Below are 21,804 nucleotides of genomic sequence, written 5' to 3'. Positions count from 1 at the left end.
GCATGTAATTTCAGGTCTAGTGTGAGCTTGGAAATCCTCTTAGAGAAAAATTAGGAACTGAGATAGAAGTGAAGAGGTGTGTGGGAGGTGAAGGTCTCATCTTGTCCTTACAAGACAGAATGGCCACGGCTGTTACAAAAGCTGGGTGAAGACACTTTGCCAATGCATGTGAGCCAGTGTGAACCTAACAAACAAATTAAACTCAGTTCTCTTGCAGGTGTGCCATTTCTCTTATGGTGTGTGGCAAAATATGCTATTAAACACAGTGAACTTCTAACAAAATGCATATAGCAAACTACTTGACTCTGTTTTGCCTTCTGAAGCACAGACATAAAGCAAATGGTCACTCTGATATGCTTTTTATTTAATAAAAGCAACAGCAAGGACTACAGTTTCCTATTTAGAAATGCCAGGCTCTATTATGTACTGACAGTCACTGCCAGAGAGAAAGTGACTTCAGCCTTGGATCTCTGTTCACGTATGACAAGAGCTACAGGAATAATTGATTTTACAGTTCACTTCCCAAATGGGAAAAAAAGAAATGTGTTAAGTCAACTTAGAAAGAAGTATTTCCTTCTTCAAAGTGAAATGAAACACCATTTTAGATGTTTTCTTTTTTTTTAAAGACATTTTCCTTGGTGACTGCAAGCTATCTAGTCCTTGTGACTTTGCAAGACCTGCCACTTAAGCACCACAACAAACCTTTTACAACCTTATGAGCTACAAATATAAATTAAATCATACCTTAAACTCACCTGTACACTGTGGAGTTAGATAAATTGACACGTGCTGAGTCATGTAACATAGCACAGAACAACACATCAATTATTTAATGTGGGGAGCAGTAAACATTAGGGTACAGAGGATGTCCATTTGGAAAATATATTCCAACCTATTACAGTATATGCCTATTTCACAGTTTCCCACAGAGGTGGTGGACTGAACTCAGCAGCCACACCACTCCCTGTCTCTGACCACAGTCTGGGGGTTCTTTCTTGTTAGGAAAATGGCATGTCAGTGGGCTACAATATACAGGAGGAGAACCAGGCTGACCCTGCACTGTCTGCACATCAGACAGATTCGAGAAATAACCCAAGTCTCACTGCACTTGTCACACTGATGTTCCATTTGGACTTTTGGAAATTTGGGGTCTTTTTTACCTTTCCAAAATGTTGACAGGAGCCGCCTCAAAATTAAATATCAAAGTGATTAAATATTTGATGAGTTCTATTTCTAAGACACAGCATTATCACTGGAATCAGACTGGTTAGGGTTATCCTGACTGATATCCTGCCCCTAAGCACAGAATCCACTGGACAGTCTCATTAAGGAAATGTCTCTATTTCAACCACTCTTGCTCTGTTTATGCAGAAGGTCATGCCAATGAAAACTTATTTGGGGCTACTTGAAATTTCCCAACAAATTGTGCTTGAGTTGCATGAAGACCTTGGGCACATGAAGCACATAAAGCTGCCATTTAAAAACCCAGAAACTTGTCATCCTGCTACTCTCTTAAAACTATTCTCAGCTACAAATATGTCCATGTATGGGGGGAGAATTGCTTACTTCAAACACTGGAGCACCATTTGTGCAGAAGGAAAGACTCAAAGGCAAAGACAGGGATCCTCCTGTCCAAAGAAAGGAATATGTAAAGAACCAGATGCAACAAAAGTGCAGAAAGGATACTAAGGAGATGATAAAAATCAGGTCTCACTTAAATGGGGTGATGAATTTGCTCATTTCCGGTTCACATTTTGTAGAAAAGACGTTTATGAGCTAGATGCTGCCACAAGCAAAATCTGAGGATCATTATTCAAGCATCATAAAAATACAATAAAAAATAGGATATATTTCCTTTTCTTGGGGAACCTAAAATTCAAATAGGCCATAAAAACTAAAAAAAAACAAAAAAAAAACCACAAAAACCCAAAAAAAACCCACAAAAAACCTCTATTTGACTATATTCCACAACAATCCAAGAGGCCGAGCCCTTGCTATTACCAACACATGCTGGTATTAGTTATGGGGAACATACATCTACTGTCTTACAACATGGCATGGTACCATCCAGAAACAAGAAGAATTTTGAATTACTTTAATAACAAGGGCCCAGACATGAGTGCCTTGGGACTTTTGGTACTCTCCTATGAGCAGGATGTTTATGAACTGCACGGTTTGCTTTCCAGGCTGCTACAGCAGGTGGCCAAGATCTCTGAACCCTGTCATTTTGCTACCACTGGCTCGGCTTCAGAAATTATAGGTACCATCTGAAAATAGGTTCTTAGTAGGTTATTTTAGTTCTTGATCACGCAGACTCTCATAGGAGGGAAGAGATATGGTGCCAACCAAGCCCACTGAAATCTATTTATTGAGAGCTTTGCCCAGAATTCACTGTTGAAATGTCTATAATCAGAGCAGTTGCTGCATGCTGGTTAATTACCTTTGTCTTCACAAATGGAGATAAAAATGAAACAATCACAAGACTATTTCTGATCTTTTCCTCATCTTAGCAAATTTAAACATTAGCAACACTGTCAAACAATGGCTAAAGAGGAAATACTTAACTGTCTTTTGACAGTGAAAAATTACTTCAACCTTTATGAGTTCATTTTTTAAGGAGTTTGACATTTTGTTACCAAGGCAGAGTTTTTATTTTATTGTTTCCTTCAGCCTATTACACAGCCACAAGTGTTACCAAGTAGGTTACTATGATTCATATGCAAGTGGAAAAAAAATCATGTTTCTATTGACAGGACTGTTATTTTTTATTATTATTTATAAATGCTCCTGCATACCCCAGACTTTCTACTTGGTTCATGATTGACTTCCATTTTACCCGAAAGAGGTGAGTAAAAGATTTTGACTTCTATAGTCTTTGTCAAACTGGATCAGAAGAGAAATCCAACAAGTCTTGTGTTTTGCAAGAAATCACAGTCAAGTATTTGATACTCATGGAGGAGACAGAGGTAAACAAAGAGAACAAAATAAAATCCTAACCCCTGACAGTTTCAGAAATTGAATGCCTTCAAGCAAAGTCTTCCTCAAATTACCCAAATGTTGGTTTATATCACAGCCCTCACAGTTCCCATCCTTTCAGAACAAGGATTGTGTCAGTGCTGTCATTTTGCGCAATTGTGTCAGATCCAACAAAGTTCACAGAAGCACCTTCCAGCAATGTGTTATACCAGCTCTCTTATGGTCTACAGAAATGAGAAAAAGAATCCTTTTACTGGGTCTAAATGTGCTATTTTTCAGGTTACCTGAATTTTGTCCATTTTTGTACTGTGAAAAATAATCAACAGGAGATCTGTTGTGAGAACATGCTCCAAGGTCTGTTGTAAAACCAAGTCAAATCAATTTCCATTACTTCCCTAGTTATTTTGCTGAAGATAATTCTGAGGCTCAGAGTCCCATCACTCAGGTAACTGAAGTTGTCAAAGTGACCCAATGAGGTACATTCAATTTTTCTTTTAGAAATGTTTCAAAACCTGTTTTTAGTGAGTATTATTTTATTAGTGTTATTATTTTATTTCAAATCACACTCAGAAAAAATCATTTACAGGCTGGATTAAAGGCACCTTCCTTGTTGCAAAAAATTGGTCTGCACAAAAATTGCTCCTCTTTGGCCCAGGTACTGTAACGTTAGCCTGGTTTCTTTGATGTGGGGGATGTGGTTTCTATGCCTTTTGCTGCCAGGAAACAGCTCAATGTCTAATCCTGTGATTATGCCACATTCCTGAAGTCTTTACTTACGACACTCTCAGGCAATGAATCATTTATAGGTCTTTCACATGCATGCAAACATACATCAAATGGAAAAGCCAATGATAAAATAATATACAATCCTTTTTTATCACGGCAGAAATCCACAATTTCTGTTCTAACACTGAAACAGAAATAATGGCTAATCAGAATATTTCCTGGGTATGTTACTTTAAGGCAATTACATTGATATGTTATAATTTACTGCAACAAAATAGGGAACTTTTGAATAGCTGGAACTGTATAAATTTGCATAACAATTACATCTTCACAGGTTCATTTTCATAGCCCCATAGATACCTCCTGTATTATGCACAGTACATATAGCAGCCCTCAAGTAATTTACAGTCAAAGACAATCAAATTTCATGAGCTATGAGTAGCTTACCATTTATTCTGGAGGCCATAATTTTATGGTTTTAAATAAAATACTTCTAATGAGTTCAGTAGCGGAGAAAGAGACTGATTGGCAGCTCTGGAGAGTTGAAATGTATTTGTTTACAAAAGAAACACAAAGTGTAGAGCACAGCCAGAGCTCTACCACCCACATGAACGTTTTTTAACACTGCCTTGGGGGTGTCCTGCTCAGCCTTTCACCCTTTTCTTCTCATCAGCCAACTCTGCCAATGCCAGGAAAACCTAATTCCAGCAGAGACATTGCAGATTGCATCTAGGCCTAACAAAAACCTGAGAGACGGCAAAGACTTTTGCCTTGGGTCATCAAAGAGTAGATATATAGTGTCTTCAACTCATTTTATGGCTTTATCCTACCCATGGAAAGAATTTGGCAATATCTTGGAAGACCTTATAGCAACCTTTCAATACTTAAGGGCAACTTATAAGAAATATGGGGACGAACTTTTTAGCAGGGCGTGTTGAGATAGGACAAAGGGCAATGGTTTAAAACTAAAAGAGGGTAGATTTAGACTAGATATTTCATGATGAAGGTGCTGAGACACTGGGCCAGATTGCCCAGAGACCTGGTAAATATCCCATCTCTGGAAACAATCAAGGCCAGGTTTGGGCTCTGAAAAACCCGTTCTAGTTTACAATGACCCTGCTCATTGCAGGGGGTTTGGACTAGATGATGTTTAAAGGCTCTTCCAATCCAAACCATTCTATGAGTCTGTGAAGAAGGCAAGGAAGAAAAGTGATGGGTAGAGGCTTATCTGACTTGGCCTTACCTGATCTGCTAGGAACCAGAGGCAGCAGAACAATACTGCAGCTCCTCCACGTTCCATGGCACACCCAGCTAACCTGGGATCATGCAGGGCTGAGTGCACAGATATTAACAATACATCAGACCCTACTCAAATACCATTCTGTGGAGCTGGCAACAGCAGAGGTAAATACTATTGTAAAACTAGACTGACTGGAAGCTTGGTTTTTCAAGGTTTATGCCAGTCAAAGAAGTAGTGTAAACTCATTTGCCTCTGTGTCTGGCTTACCCTAAATAAGTCTTCAGACCCATATTCTCACCCAAGTACTCATGTGTGTAACTGCTTTAATACACACTTTTCCTCGTGTGAAGAGCTTCCTTGAAGCATTAACCAATTTTGACTCAAATTTCTTTTTGTCACTCATCACAATACTTGAGTATAGATTCTGGATATGTGAATAAGTCAAGTCATCTTCAGAAGTTATTCTTGTCCTGAAGAGTTTCTAAATTTTTTTCATATTTTGCCATATAGCTACCAAAAAAAAAAAAAAAAAAAAAAAAAAAAAAAAAAAAAAAAAAAAAAGTTTAAGAAAGCTTAAGAAGCTTTGTTGGCTAAACTTTTGTCCAATACTGTTCACTTCTGTCTGGCAGTGCTTTTGAGAGTCATAATACACTGACCCATCTCTTTTCTGATTGTCACACTGCTAAATCTTGTCTGATCCTTGGAGAAAATGAGACCCTTTGAGTGGGGTCAGTTGGTTTTGCACAAACTGATGTTGCAGGGACTGCACTTCTAACTGTTCCTGTCTAGCACTGCACCAAAACTTTCAATTCTTATCAGCTGTGAAGCTGTTTCTTGGGTCATTACAACTGACGTGATAGCTGTGAGCAGAGGTGTAGGCTTTTGCTGCCATGTGAAGATTTGTTTCCACAAAGCAAGCCAAAGTGGTTGGAAAAAGAGGGAATCTTTTTTCTCATTCCCCAGTCCCCGAGCTGCTGTCTGGGATGCTTGCCAATAGCAAAGGGTTGGCTTTCAGATGATGGATCTTGACTGTGCTGTTGTTGGCACCTCTGATCACCCTGGAAAGGCTGTCAGCTCAGAAGCTATGAGAGTTGATTTGGTCTCCCTTCAAGAACTCTCTCATCATCAGTCAGTGGGAATTATTGCTCCTTAGGAACTAAGGATTAGTTTTCCTTAGGGCATATGAACACGATTTTTATGCAAGGTATCACTGGAAAAAATACTGAGAAGAAAGAAAAAGCGAATAATAAAACATTCTCTCGGAAGGTAGAGAGCAGCCAAGTCCAGTTCCTGAAGTGAGGAGCAAAAAGTCTGTTCCCACTGTTCCTGCACTTTACTTCCGGGAAGAAAGAAAAAAAAGGTATTGCACAAGGCCCTTCTTATAAAATTCCTGAAAAATCAATGCTGAAATCTCCAGAAAGGAAACCCTTGAATTGAAAGAATGTCAGGCAAGTGAATGATTGTACAAACCATGTAAATGGATTCATACAAAGTGAGAAACTATGGTGAGGGAAGACAAATAAATTCTTTAGTATATAATGGTAATAGTAGCTGTGAAGAGAAATTAATTTTCAATGTTTAGTCTGTCTTTTAACACACTACTCACAGCTCTAAATTAGCCATAATAAAAATCATTTCAGTCATATATGTCTAGGTGAGATTTGGAAAGAGAATGCAGCAATTTGATTATTTCCAATACATAAACAATACATAAAACCAGCAAAAAAATACATATGAAAAGAGCAATGTCCTATGCAAATTCTGTTGCTTTACAAAAGGAATAAATTATCAGTCCAATATGAGCAATTCCCAAGAATTTTCTCCAGAACAAGTTACCATCATCCTCCTACCTGGAGTCTCAAAAGAATCTACAGTTGATTTCATGATATTTTCATTGAACACCCTTAGCAAAAAGCTTGCAAGGCTTTTTTAACACCATATTTCAGGCCAAAACCCAAATTAATCTCAGTTTTGAACTCTATAAAAAAGCAGATCATTGCTTTGCTATATGCTGCATATGTCAGATCAGAAAGTAAGAACCACAGAAAAGAAATACGCCAGTGATTAAAGAAACCAGTTATTGTCATATTATTAGTTACATGTTTTCTGCTACAGCTAGGAAATCATTTAGTTCTTTCTAGAGATCAGCCATTTATCTTCAGGCAACCAAAGATTAAAGACTTCATCAGTAATTATCACAAATAGTGCCTTCAACATACTGATTAAAGATACTTGTCATTTTACCTTATGAAGAGTAGTATATCAGCTGTCTTAGCATTTCAGAATAATTATGTGTTGGACATCTGCTGGAGTCCCAATCACAGCTAATCACCATTTGCATCAGCAAGACACACAAGAAATCTTTTAAAACCACCCATTACAAATGCATTCTAACACATGAAAGAAGCGTTTGCCATTAAACACACCAGAGCAGAGAAGTCTGAGATGAAAACTAAAGGCATTTCCATGAAAAATTATCAATTCTAGATGAAATTCTGATGTAAACTGCATTGAGCAATATAAGAAAAACCTATATCAAATACTGGGATTTTTTAAAAAATTGATTTTTAAAAAAACAGTAGCATGTATCAGCTGTCATAGAACCACAGAATCATATCACAATTTACAATTCCCACAATGGATCCTATGTGGGCTCCTCTCTGATGCACAATCACTACAGAATCAAATAATATTCTGAGTTGGAAGGGACCTACAAGGATCACCAAGTTGAGCTTTTAAGTGAATGGCCTGGACAGGGAACAAACCCACAGCCTTGGGGTTATTAACCCTATGCTCCAATGAACTGAGATAATCTCAGGGTCTTCCTACTTTGAGAGCTGGAAATTATTTGGCCAAAGAGCCATAACTATAGAGGAGAAAAGATGAGTAAACCACAGATGACTGCTATGAGACATAAAAATGTGGGTTTGCATAATGTTTTGGTGCTAGGCTAGAACAGCCCAGGTTTTGCATATGTTGCTGAAAAGATGAAAATATTATCAAACTGTCTGTGGAAAAGAACTCTTATCATCAACAAGTTTTATTTGAATGACACTCCTGGTTCTTGTGTTATGCCAGGCATAAACCTCATGTCTTTTGGGATTGCTACATCAATGCTAGATGAAAGAAGAACACTTCTCATCAAACACCAGTGCCTTATTAATGAGAAATCATATGATTAATCAATCTGATTACTTAGAAGTCAATTTATCTGCAGTGCAACTGCTAGCCAAATGAAAATAAGATTACTGTGAGTACAATTTATTAATAATCCCCACTATGCCATTGATTCAACTTGATTATAACACAGCAGGCATGTGATGCACAATATTACAAAGACATTAACCAAGCCTGACAACAGTGAATACAGAAGAGGTTTATGCTACAGGGTAAAGCACAGAAATCCTGGAGTATAAGTGACCACTCAATTTGCAGATCTGCAAGGAATAGTTTATTTTACTGTAGATAAATAAATCTGCTGTGATTTTCCACTATCCAGCTCTCAGGGCAGTTGAGATCACCTGAAAGAGTGAGTCAGTGTGGAGTTGAGACCTTGTAACATCCGAAACAACCCCTTGAACTTCCTCACACAGAAAAGCAATTTAGCAGACACAAAGGGGAATTCAGGTTCCCCAAAGGGAAACCAGTCACACAGAGCTCATGAAGCTGTTTCACCCCACTGGCATCTCCCAAGGCTGCAGTAGATCTGATCCTGTTTTGAACACATCTACAGTGATATATATTCCCTGTGAGCATAGGGTATGTGCTGAAAATAACTTGAAAAAGTTCTAGCACTTCTTATTATTTAATAGATTTTATTATTCTGTACATTTTTCTCTTCTAGTTTGTTGACCAAAAATTTTGTCTTCATTCATATTTATCTGACAACACAAAATTATCTTCTTTCAATAATAAATATCTTTGTTGTAGTAATTGTCCTTGAAAGAAAAGTGTAGTATAGATATAGAGAAAATATTGGAGAGGGAGGCAAGGAGAAAAGGAGAAAAGGAAGATCCCTGTTTGCTCAGTAGTGGAATAGGAAGTGACAGAAAGACTTAAAAAAATCACCTAGGTTTAAATAGAATTAATTATTATAATTACTCTGCTAAGCCAGGAGATGAGAAAAGTGTTAGTGATGTCCAGAATTAATTTGGTGAGATCTAGGGAAAATGCACATGTACAGTCCAAAGCTGCTGGCAGTTAATTAATCTCCACAGTGAGAAGTCAGAAGTGCAGAATGAGAATCCTTCAGGATCTGTCATTAAGCAGTGGCACCTCAGCAGCCCAAACACAGGAGATGACATCAGGAAGTGGAAAGAAAAACTGATTGATGCAGACTATCTTTAAAAGTTAAGGCACTCAATTGCCTTTTTAGTGAGGAAAAAGCAAATCAGTGGCATGAATTAGATGAGCACTTCCACAGTCAACCTGTGGGCCTAAAAAGAGCATTAACTCTCACATGCATGCAAGTCCTATCAGGGAAAAAGAGGGTAAACGGAAAGTATGGGAAGTATGACCTATATGTGATATATCAAGGTAAGAGTCTTCTACTTTGTATTCAAGAGATATCTGGAAAACATAACTTGGCAGTTTTAACATCATATTTCTGCACATTTCTGGCTTTCCTGGGGGTTTAAGACTACTGTAAATCCAGCCACCACTCTACTGTGTTCAAATCTTTTCTGAACCATGAGTGGTGAATTGTTGTTCTTTAATGTGGGGGAAGGTTCTTCTTTCACAGAAGCCTCCCCTGGTCCCATTCCCCTCTGTTACCCTGGTACCAAAAACCTTGCCACATAAACCCAAAACACCATGCTGCTAATCCATCTACTGAATATGATGACGTTATTGGAAACAAAATTTATCTTTGTGATCCAATCTGCTTCTTGAATTTGTAGAATTTATACCAAATCTATGCAACTGAATAAATTGTGGAGTTAGTAAGCCTTCAGACACCACAAACTACAGCTTTCCTGGGGTTTTATGCCTAGACTAGGGGGGGAAAAAAAAGGTGCAATAGTAATGATTTAGAGTTCCTACACTTTGCAAACTTCTGCTCATTTGTAATAGTTTGGAAAGTATTCTGGAAAAAATCTATCTGCAACTGTCAGGGGAAAAAGAAGCTCTTTTTGATTTACTCACAATAGCTAAGGCTAAAATAAGGAAAGTCTTGACTGTTTGCAGTCTTAGAGAAAACTGAATAATCAGATTTGGTTCCCTAGAAAAGATACTAAACAGAAAGCACTTGCCCAGGAGATGCATTTTAAGAGTTTAAGCCTGGAGACTTAGATCAAGGAAAACACAGAAATTCACATGAAATGTAAAAGGAGATGAAAATACAACTAAACAAAATTAAAAACAGGATAGACCAACACTAGCTGTTCCATGGCAGTTTATGACATAAAAAGAAACTAACCAACATCCCTAAAAAATTGATTTTCCCATGTCCTGCCTCTCAGTGAAGCTTTGTCAGCCTTGGAAGGCCAGATCTATTAATGTTTCACCCTAGATTTAGCCAGTTGCATCAAATTAGAATAGTTTACAAACAGACATATGTGTGGTATATTTTGAGTTCTGATATTCAACTAATATCAGTTACTAATTCAGGCATGCAGTAGGGAAGGTCCAAATAAAAATATATGTAATCAGGGAGGTCTGCAGGTTTCAGGGGGTTTTATTTCATGAAGAGTAGGGATCCATTCTCATGGCCACTGCCAGTGATGCAAAATTCTCCAAACCAATTGAAGTTTAACAAACACATTCAAACAACCTGAAATAGCACCTACAAGTTTTTAAAGGGAAGACAACTTGACCCAGTGCCAAGTGCTGCAGCACGATAAGAACTAATATTGCTCCTCTTCCTTCAGTCCCTTACTGCCTGATATATACTTCCATATAAACAAGCAGTTAGTCACTCCCTTGCTTGGAGTGAGGTCCAGCCCCACAACAATTTCTTTTCTAGCTCTGAATTTTTATTTCTTTGTGTTAAGCCAAGAGAAAATAGCCTTTGTTCATTATCGTGCATCATGCATAGGCAAAAAGGCCATCACGGCCTATTAAATTAAACCACTCAGCTCCAGAACAGATGTCATGAGTTATGAGGTTTCTGAAGCTAAGCAAATGCACATCTGGCCATGTGGACTGTGCAGCATTACATTTATGATGGTTTGGTGTGTGGCATTCTGATGGCTGCAGGGCAGCAGCGTGCTAAAGCCAGTTCTGGGTACAGCAATTTCCTTTTGGTATCTCCTGGTTCATGTGCCAGGATAATAACAATTGCATTGGCTCTGTCTGGGATGGAGTCAACTTCCCCCATGGCCCTCCCAGGGCTGTGCTGGGCTCTGGTGGCTGCAGAGGTGCTGGGGACACTGCAGAGCTTTGGCTCCTGCTGAGCAGAGCTGAAGCAGAACCAGCGCTGTCTCCAGCACTGCCCCACCAGCAGGGTGGGAGTGGGCAAGGTCCTGGAAGGGGACACAGCCAGGCCAGCTGATCCACACTGACCACAGGGGTGTTCCACACCACAGAGTGTGTGCTGAGCAGTAAGAGCTGAGGAAAAGAGAAGGGGGAGCATTCATTTTTGTGTTCCAGAAAAAACACTTCACACCCTGAAGCCCCACTTCCCAAGAAGTGTCTGGACATCACCTGCTGAAGGGAAGGAGAAAATGAATCTTTTGTTTTCCTGTCCTTCTGCACATGGCCTTGATTTTGCTTCATTAAACTGACTTTATCTTTACACACAATTTTTCTCTATTGCACCATGTCCTGTTGAGGAGGGGAATGATAAAATGGCTTAGTGAGCACCTGGCTTCCAGTCTAGGTCAACTTACCACAATAATCCTGCCATTAAAAAAAAAAAATTAGTCTACAGAGATAGGTAAAAGATAGAGTTTCCAGCTAAGGAAGAAGATTGGGAAAAAAACAAGTGGTTTTTTTCTAATTACAGCAGACCAAGATTTTTCCATGGAGACTAAAAGTAAAAATGGCAGTGGAGAGCTTTCCATTTCTTCTCTTTCAACAGAGACTTGTCCAGAGAATAGTGAAAATAGGCAGCACTCTCCAAAGAAGCCTCTCTCTTATGTGATGTACAAACATGTACAGAGATTGGCGCAGAATACAAACAGTTTTTTAAATGTCTGTGATGTGACTGTCTACCAGAGAGACAGAGGTTAAGGTCAGTTTGTTTGCCAAAAGCATACACTGACCTAATGTTTGGGAAAGCAGCCTCAGGCCAAATGTTCTCTCAGCCCTTGTTAATTCCCTGGTAGCTCCTCTGCACTAGGAGCTCTAGGCTTGCATAGTTTTAATGTTTATACAGAAAAGTTTTGACAGGAAAGGTTGAGGGAAGCTGAGGGTAGCATGTTAATCAGTAGTCTTGAATCAAGGTTTCATAACAGGTTAACAGATGCAATATTCTGGGGTGAGTTTTTAGAGCTGAAGAAACATTTTTGACAAAAAAACCAAACCAAACCAAACCCCAAAGCTGGCACTTAAAAATAATCAAAAAAAGAAATTAGAAAAAATATCAATAAAAAATTAATTAATTATTTTAAACCAACCAAATTTCTTTTTAAAGTTGCACAAAGAGCTCTCCTTTTTACCAGTGGTAAGTACCAAGATCAAAGACACACACTAACTGTGGGACCTGCCATGAGTAAGGCACTGTGTGTAACACCCCATCACCTACACACACAATACTCTGGACATATAACCCTCTTTCCCAACGTCCTTAATAATGACTCATATCCTCTGACTGTCATGGACAAGAACTGAAAGCCATGACCTTTTCCTGAATAATAAATTTCATCTTACAGCAGACACCTGGTCAGGCATATCCTGTCTTAAAAGTGTCACTGTCAATGGGGGTGTATCCATGTATCCTGAACCATGAAATGGTCCATGCAGGTGGGGGCTGAACAACCAGGAATTGTGTACCCAAGTGCCAGGTTGTCCACAAAGGAATGTTTGAAGGGTTGTTCCTCCAAATAATCCCTCTACAGGAAATATAAAACATGTTCTCCACAGACAACGTGGACACTCTGTGTGACTGAAGTAAGACAGCATTCCTCATCCTCCTTACCTCTGAAGAAGTGGGTTTGCAGTAGCCAGCTCCAAACACCAGGTTTTCTAATGACATACTGGACTGGTCTGGTCCTGCCTCCAGGTTGCCTTTACCAAGCCATGAACCTTTCCCTGGACGAGCGAAACTACAAGGAGAAAAATTGGGAAGAAAAAAGTAATCAGAGGAGCATTGGTAGAGAAGTATCATTGTTGTTCCAGTATTATTTCCTCGCTTAGAAAAGATTTACAATTTTGGTGAGTTTTGCTTTTGTTTATTTCAAGTTGCACTGCAAATTCATGTTTTCCTTGAAAATGATTATTGTCCAGTGTGCAGGAGCTAGGAGCTCAAGCAATGTGAATGAAGTTTGTTTTCTAGGCATTCAGTTGTGTGATTTGAGTGTTAAGTCATTACTTTCTCTGCTGTCAGAGACCTTTCTTCAGCTTAACATCTCACCAACACAACCTTTCCATCTATCCAAATGGATCACACTCTTATGGAACCTCTCATCAGCTTGAACCTTGATGGATGTAACATCTTCCTCTCTGGCTTTAACCACATCATCCTTCCTCTTTGAGTTGTCCATGACCTCTCCTAACTACCAATATCTTTTCTAGCTCATCCCAAACATATTTTATAGATCAAAAGTTTGGTTGAAACTTCTCACTCTCCCATTAAATTAGCTTTCAGCACCAAAACGATAACACGTCAGCCAAAAAACAACTTTTTTTGGGTTTTTTAGGGTTTTTTTTTCTGGGTGCAATGTGATTTCACTGTTATCCAAATTCTTCCTCAAATAACTGACAGAATGAAAGTTGTTTTATCCTCAGTGCTGACTACTGTGGTCAGTGCTCCCTTCTAGCTATATTTGTACATTTCCTATTGAAGACTGAGAACCCAATAAGGGTGGAATAACTTGTCTGGAGTTTACTCAGCATCAAGCCCACCAGAGTATTGATGCACAGCCAGGGCTCATATTCTGGATTAATCTGAGCAGCACTTACACCCCAGTTAATGATGTGGGCTGCCTTTATATTCATTGGAGAGGAATTGGCATTTCCAGCATGAGTCACCTCTTGCTGAAGCAGTGGTATCAAACAGATCAGAGGAATTTTACCCTCCAAATATTTAATTCTAATTGTGGATTGTAAAGAGAGGCTGGATGACTGCCTCATCAACAACTGGAGATGAGATAACCCCACTGTTAGTCCCTCTGATAATACATGCTGTACACAAACTACATCAAGATTTCAAGAGGGAAATCAGTCTAATTGTGGGGAATGCTATGAGTCAAATTACAAACTGTGATCATTAAACTGTAATGCAAGTGACCAAAAGGGTTCTTAAAAAACATGCAGGCAAATATGGAAATAATGAAGTGTAGAGAAAAAGAGAAAACAAATTTGCTGTTTGTACCAAGTGCAGAAGTAATGCCACTGGCTTTGTGCTAAAGTTTCAAGACTGGGATCACCATCCACAGGTATCTGACGCCCATCCAAGCATCCCAAATCCCATTTTACCCAGGAGACCTGGTCTTCTTGGAAGAACAAAAACTTCCAGGTTGGACAGCACAAAAAACCTCTTTAATGTGCCAGAAGTAAAAGCCACAGGGAAGTGCCATTCCTGCTGCAACGCCTTCCAATCCGAGGTCATTCCTCTGTGTAGTTGTGTATCACATAGCCACATCAGCTCAGGTAAAAATAATGAACTGATATCTACACCTGATTCAGTTTCTAAGGACAGATTAAAGTGCTGAGTGCTGTACAGAAACACACAGAAACACATAGAAAACAGAGAATCACAGAATCATAGAATATCCTGAGATGGACCGGATCCACAAGGATCGCCAAAATCCAACTCTTGACCCTGCACAGGGCAGCTCCAAGACTCACACCATGTGCCCAAGAGCATTGCCCTAATGCTTCTTGAACTCTGGAAGGATTTAAAGATACAAACAAAAAAACAAACAAAAACTCATTAAAAGCTATACAACAGGTGAGGTTCTGGTGTGAAATAATTTTGCAACATTGGAAAAAGAATCTCAATCGAAATTACAAATTGGACCAGTTTCAGAAGGTTAAACACAAATCCCTGTCTTGGGTGTGGAACAAAACTGCTGCTTGTTATAGATAAATACTGGCAAAAAGGCCATTCCATAAGAGGAAAGATGGGGTAGAAGAAATCAGCAAATATCTATTCTTGCTTATGTATATTTTATTTTATGTGATCAAAGCAATTTCCAGCTGGTTGCTCCCAAGCAGCATGAAGCCTTTTCCATGTATTTCCTACATGAACCATTTAAGGTAAAAGCAATAAATAAATAAACAAATAAATAAAGCTACTTCCAACAGACAAGAGATAAACATGGCTCTGAATAATTTCAGCTGTTATTGAACGATGTTGTCTGCTGTGGTCTGCTGGAAAGGCTCAGGAAACTAAAATAAAAAATGATTGCTGTGGAATCAGCGAGAAAAGCTTAAACAAATGTTCTGTGCACATTAGAAACTCCTCATTTGAATATGAGCAAAGCTTTCAAAGGTTTAAAGGGAAAGAAGAGCACTTTTTAATGCCTTTTTTATTTATCTTTTGCTTTTACAGCAGAGAAGGGTTTTTAATCTGTTGGTTTTATGGAAATTGATTTCACATAGCACAGTAAAACAAAAACCTTTTTTGGGAAACATGCCAAAACATCATCAATCTGCTCAGGGAAAGTTTAAGTGGAAGACTTACAAACTGCTGAGTCCCTCTAATGTTTTCTGAAGTAAATTATGCTTGAAGAAAATTTTTATTAGCAATAACAGGTTAATTTTCCACATCAATTTTTTTTTTTGCTGTATTTAGTTCTTCTATTTATTTCTGCAAACAGGCTCATTTGTATGAATCATGAGCCTTGGTTACTTATGTGTCCATTTGGACTATTTAATAGCACTGATTTAATATCAACATTTAGATCCCTATCCAGTATGATAAACCTCAGCTTTTAATTGGAGTTAGGATAAAAAAGGTCAAAAGAGGTAACATGTATGTGCCCAAGAGGATTAAAATATGTGCAGATCTAGTAATATTTTCAGTGAAATGTTTTATGGGTTCTTTTTGAGCTGGCCTTTTGATCACCTTATCCATAAGCCCATGAATGGTGAGGCCCTGGCACAGGTTACCAAGAGAATTTGAAGATGCCCCATCCCTGGAAGTTTTTAAGGCCAGGTTGGATGGGGATTGGAGCAACCTGGTCTAGTGGAAACTGTCCCTGCCATGGCAGGGAATGAGATGATCTTTAAGGTCCCTTCCAACCCAAACCATTCTATAATTCTATGCTTTTATGCCTTTATCCTTCAAAGGAGTCTCACAATTATTACAGCAGTCATCTGTGGACACACAGTACAGTAAACTGCCTTGAAAAGTTGATTTTTTTCCTTTCGTTACAGCCTTCAAGATCCAGCAATCAAAATTTAAGACCTTTCTGACTCAAAGGTTATGTTCAAGCAATTATTTCCAGCAGTCATGGTTACCTTCTATGAATTTGTGTCCATGACTTTGTGATTTATACTTTTGGCCTCTCTAACATCTTTTGGAATGAATTGTAGTACGTGCTGAACTTTCTAGTTCTTTTGAACTTGCTGTTGCAGAATTCAGTGTGGCAACACTAGGTTCTTGTATAGCACAAAATATTAAATAATCATTCCCTGTTTTTTCCTCTTCTGTGGACAATTCTCTTTCATATAAATGAAATTACAGCTTCCTAGCATAAGAAATTGAATGGTCTTGATAAATGTTAATTCAGGTGTGTTATTGAAGTAAATCAGAAAAAATACTTTAGGGCAGCTTCATAGAAGATCATGTTCTCTTTGAGATTAATCTGCCAAAAAAATTCCAAACTTTTCTTTCATTTTTAGGTTTTTTTTGGTTTGTTTTTTTTTTTTTCCGGGGGGGGGGGTTGAGGCTTTCTTTTTTTAGCAGGGGAAGGTTTGGTTGTTTGGGGGCTTTTTGGTAAGCAAAACAATTTTTTTTATTGATCAAAGTTTTTAGCAGAATGGGGGGAAAGAATGGAATCTATTCTTGCTTGAAAAAAAACCCCTATCTTCCACTACATTAAATTATCAAACTGTAAAAAAAAAAAAAAAAAAAAAAAAATAACCTCCATACACACACAATGATCACATTTCTAATGACAAGAAATTACAACCTTGTGAGTAAACCAGGAGTGGAAATTCAAGAAATTAACTTGTATCCCATTTAGGCTAGATCCTTGGAGAAACCACTTCTTTTTCTCTCAGTCCCTTATACATAAAATATTACGGCTTTAAAAATTGAAAATATAAGTCGGTCCCATAGAAATAGCATAACTCAGCATTAAACCCTCACAGTCCCCACTGCCATCTGTTTGCATTTCACCAGGAACTGCCTTCTCCCACAGACCAGGAAAATTGTAGTGACAACACCAATTTCCTTCATTTTTTTTAATTCAAAACTTTAATATAGCTTTTGGCAAATTAGTACTGGCACAAGGACATAGGGTACATGGGTGAGCTGTTATTTATTTTTAAGACTAATCTCTGGATGTTTACAGATTGTGCTCCTCTAGACATGGTTCTCTCTTACCAAGGAGTTTCATTAAGGTTATAATCAGTGACTGTAAAATGTTCTGAGCTTTTTGGGTGAAATTGATAAGGTTTATTAAAATAAAATTTTAATGAAAATAGATATCTGTCCTTAGATACCAAACAGAGTAGAGAGGGAATCTAGTTTGAAATCTTTAGATTTTGACGGCTGAAAAATGCTGGCTCATTTGTCCTGAACTTAACCTTAGTTACTATAAGACTGGAAAGCAGATAAAGCCATGTGGTGATATTTAATTTACTTTTGAGTGGGATTTTTCTTTTTAAATTTGACTCAGAAATTGTAATGTTTTTCTTATGTGAGTTCTCAGCTGGTAGCACAGTAGAATGGCATGCCAAAGTGGAGGTTTATCTTTTTAGATACATAACAAACTACCAAATAAAATTAAAAGGAAAAATCATCCAGTTTTTTATAATGAGTTCTTAGAGAAAAATAATATAAACCAATATTCTTCTAATAAACATATTATGGAAGGAATAGCTCTTTACTGCACAAAAATTCAATTTTCTTTCTACAGATTAATTTATTTGCAGACAGGGTGGAGAGGGAAAATAAGTGAAGAACTTTAGTCCCCAGTACAATATTTGTGCATGTTCAGACACATGGCAGGAGTCACTCCTCCCACAGGCAGGAGTCAGCTACACTTCCAGCTGTAGGAAAGTGGAAAAGCATAACCTGCACCCAAATCCAAGGTACACGAGTGTGTGTTTCATTTATAGAGGATCAGTTGTGCTTTTAAGGAACAGGAGGATGCCTGGAAGTAAACGAATTTAGATGAGATAAAACTGCTCAAGAAGGGCCAGGGTTGGCCTAATTTCTCAGCGCAGTGATGCAGAGAACTAGATCAGGGTTAGATCAGCAATCTTTAAATACTTTTTGTGTTCCTTTGATTCTGTTTCCTCTTCAAGAAAGAACAAGGTAGAGGCACTGAAAAAGTGAGTATCTGTGTTTTGGTTGCTCCACCAACAAAATTTATATTATATTTTTTCCCCGTCTCAGATTCCACCAAGATTTCTTGTTTCACAAACAGTGATTTGGAGATAAGCAATTAAGAATTCAATTTTAACAAGCAAAATCATGAGAGTCTACTTCATTTTTTCACATAAACTTATGTATGAAAGTGGAGAAAGGAATAGAAAATTGAGGAGAATCCAGAAAGCTGAGAAAAATAAACCCCTTTCTCATGTAAGCAAAAGGAAACAGGTATGCCAGCTGCCCATGGCAAAGAATCTGCTTATCTGCAGCGATTTCAAGACTGCCTTTTTTTTTTTTTTTAATTTCCTTGGTGGTTTGGGTTTTTGTTTTTTGGGAAGCAGTGAAGAGCTCTATAGAATAAATGAACCATGTTTCTTGTGTTTGCTTCCTAAATGAGTCCAGTAAAATAAGGCACTGTGCTTGCAGACCTCTACACCACAGACACACACATTTTCCTTTGGGAAAAAAAAAAAAACAACCACCCACAGAAATATTTCTTGAAGTCTGAGTTATGCTGGAGCAAAGTGTCTGCTCTAACAGCTGCAGCTGGGCTAAAAAGCACTGGCTGCACTTACCGTCCTGGCTAGTGACAGGGAGCTAAGGGAGAAGTCAGTGCCTCAGGCCAGAAACTGAACTCATCCATACAAATGAGAAAACTTGAGTCCAAAGCCCCCACTCCTCCTCCTCCTCACCTTCCTCTTAAAAGTGTCTGCTCACATTTAGCCTCTGGATCTTAGGTGACACAATGGAAGGTATTTAGGCTGTTTATGAAGGCCAGTGCCTCAGCAGGGGAGCAGTCTCAAGCTTGAACATTGTTCCCTGTTTTTTGATTTTCTTTTGTCAGGCTCACCCTGCTCATCTCCTGTCACTCTGGGTAAAATGAGATTGCCAGAGGCAATCCCTCAACTTTCCAAAGAGAATTGTCACTTGTATCATACTAGGATGTGGCATCCAACTCCTGCTGTAGGTTCTGCTCTATTTCTCCCACATTCTAAAAGTCTGGAATATTACTCCATGATCTGCAGGTGCCAAAAGCACTCAGTGCAGACACCACAGCCAGCACAGCAGCTGTCACTGCTCTGCCAAGCACAGCTCCTGGTCTCACAGTGTCCTCCTGTGCCTTGTCAAAGGCTTTGGGTTTAGGGCAAGGTGAAGGGAGCAGTGTTTCAGGTCAAGACAAGAGCTATCACAACCACTGAGCCCCACATTCCAGCTCTCCCGTATTACTGCACTCCTGCCTGGAAAGAAAAGTCTTGAACTTGGTTCCTGGCAGCCCAGCATCCTGAGCCACTCCTGGGGTTCTTTTTAGAGAAGTCAAAGATCTCTAAGGGTGAGAGAAAGAGTTTTTTAACCAAGCTCTGGCTCAGTGCTCTGTAAGGACAAGTAAAAGCCAAGCGGTCCCTTCCCTGCTGCAGAGGGATGCAGCTACCCAAGGAGCAGAGAGATGAGGCAACCCAAGGACCAAAGCATCCCACCATGCTTATGGTCATCCCACATGTACAGCAAATATGATTGCTCTGGAGATGAGTGGACCCACGAGACCCTCATGAGGTTCAAGAGATCTGAGTGCCATCCCTGAGTTTGGACATTCCCAGGTCAGAGTAAAGACTGAGACTCACTGGGAGGAGCCCTGTGAAGAACTTGAGAGTTCTGGTGGATGGAAAACTGGAGATGAGCCAACAGTGTGCACTTGCAGCTCAGAAAGCCAACCACATCGTAGGCTGCATCCAGAGCTCCATGAGCAGCAGGTGAGGGAGGGGATTCTGACCCTCTGCCCTGCTCTTGTGAGACCCCACCTGCAGAGCTGCCTCCAGCTCTGGCACCCACAGCACAGGAAATTGTGGGATATTGTGGACCTCTCAGAGCAGCCCCAGAGGAGGCCACAAAAGTGATCAGAGGGCTGGAGCATCTCTCCTCTGAGGACAGGCTGAAAGAGCTGGGGTTGTTCAGCCTTGAGAAGAAAAGGCTCCAGACTGACATTGCAGCACCTTTCAGTACTTAAGGGTAGCTTATAAAAAAGAGGGAGAGAGGCGTTTGACATCATAGGAGAAGGGGAAATGGCTTTAGACTGAAAAAGAGATTTATTTCAGATTTTATGATGATCTTTTTTATTGAGAGGATGGTAAAGCTCTGCCACAGGTTACCCAAAGAAGCTGTGGCTGCCCCATTCCTGGAAGTGTCCAAGGCCAGATTGGATGGGGCTTGGAGCAACCTGGGATGGTGGAAGGTGTCCCTTCCCATGGAAGGGGAGCTGGAACTAAAATATCTTTAAGGTCCCTTCCAACCCAAACCATTCTGTGATTCTGTGCTAACAAAGCTGGAGATGAGTTCACCCAAAGTCTGCCTCACCACCTTCCTACCCAGCCCCTCACTATCTCAGTAAATCCACAAAACCATTAGCAGTTGCCATGAACTTGGACCCTACCGAAGAGATGTGTTACGCTTTTTAGAAAAGCTCAGTCACAAAATTTCCTTCCAGAAGCCTGCAAAGGATCCCAGACATGTGAATTTCACTCAGTCTCAGACTGGTAAAAGGTGAGGGCTTCAAAGTCTCAAATCTAATGTAATATTTATTATATCAGAATTTTAACCAGGGCAAACATCAATATCAAAATGTTCACTTTGTCAAGGAAGCAGGAGATGATGGAGGCACCCTGGAAAGGTTTCCTCAGCAGGAGCTGTTTGTGAGTATACATTACCCTGAAGGGAAAGGCCTGGATTGGTCTTGCTGGTGTTCCTCTTTAAACACAAACTACATGGAAGAACATTAACAAGAGTATCTAATTTGTCAACAAAGCTGACAAAATATGAAAAAATGAGTCCACAGGACACATATGAGCTGATAGATGTGCTTCAGGCAAAGTGGTGCTGCAGGAAAACTTTAATACAGCAGTGAATTTCGATTTTACATAATTATTTTCAGGGTAGGTCTAGAACTGTTGCAATTTTGCATATGAGTCTATAGATGTGTGTAGGAATAAAGTGTATATACACAAAAAGTATGTACTGTGATGGGGCAGTTTAAGGTAGCAAATGAAACCACAGTGAAACACTGCATAGATGTTTTTTTTTTTCCTTCATGATGTAACTATCCTCATCCCTGGATGTGTTCAAGGCCAGCCTGGATGGGGCTCTGAACAGCCTGGTCTAGTGGGAGATGTCCCTGCCCATGTCAGGAGGGCTGGAACTAAATGATCTTTAAGGTCCCTTCCAA

General features: G+C 39.3%; 1 protein-coding gene across 1 annotated transcript in view; it reads right to left on the bottom strand.

The window, feature by feature from the left end:
• FAM135B (family with sequence similarity 135 member B) overlaps nt 1–21,804 on the bottom strand; it is a 189,035-nt gene that overhangs the window by 35,102 nt on the left and 132,129 nt on the right. Inside the window, exon 7 of the mRNA XM_063408387.1 lies at nt 13,020–13,146. Coding sequence (XP_063264457.1) covers nt 13,020–13,146 — 127 coding nt within the window. The remainder of the gene's footprint in view (nt 1–13,019; nt 13,147–21,804) is intronic.

This window comes from Prinia subflava, chromosome 1, assembly GCF_021018805.1.
Source record: "Prinia subflava isolate CZ2003 ecotype Zambia chromosome 1, Cam_Psub_1.2, whole genome shotgun sequence".
NCBI lineage: Eukaryota > Metazoa > Chordata > Aves > Passeriformes > Cisticolidae > Prinia > Prinia subflava.
This window is presented reverse-complemented; position numbering and strand designations above follow the sequence as displayed.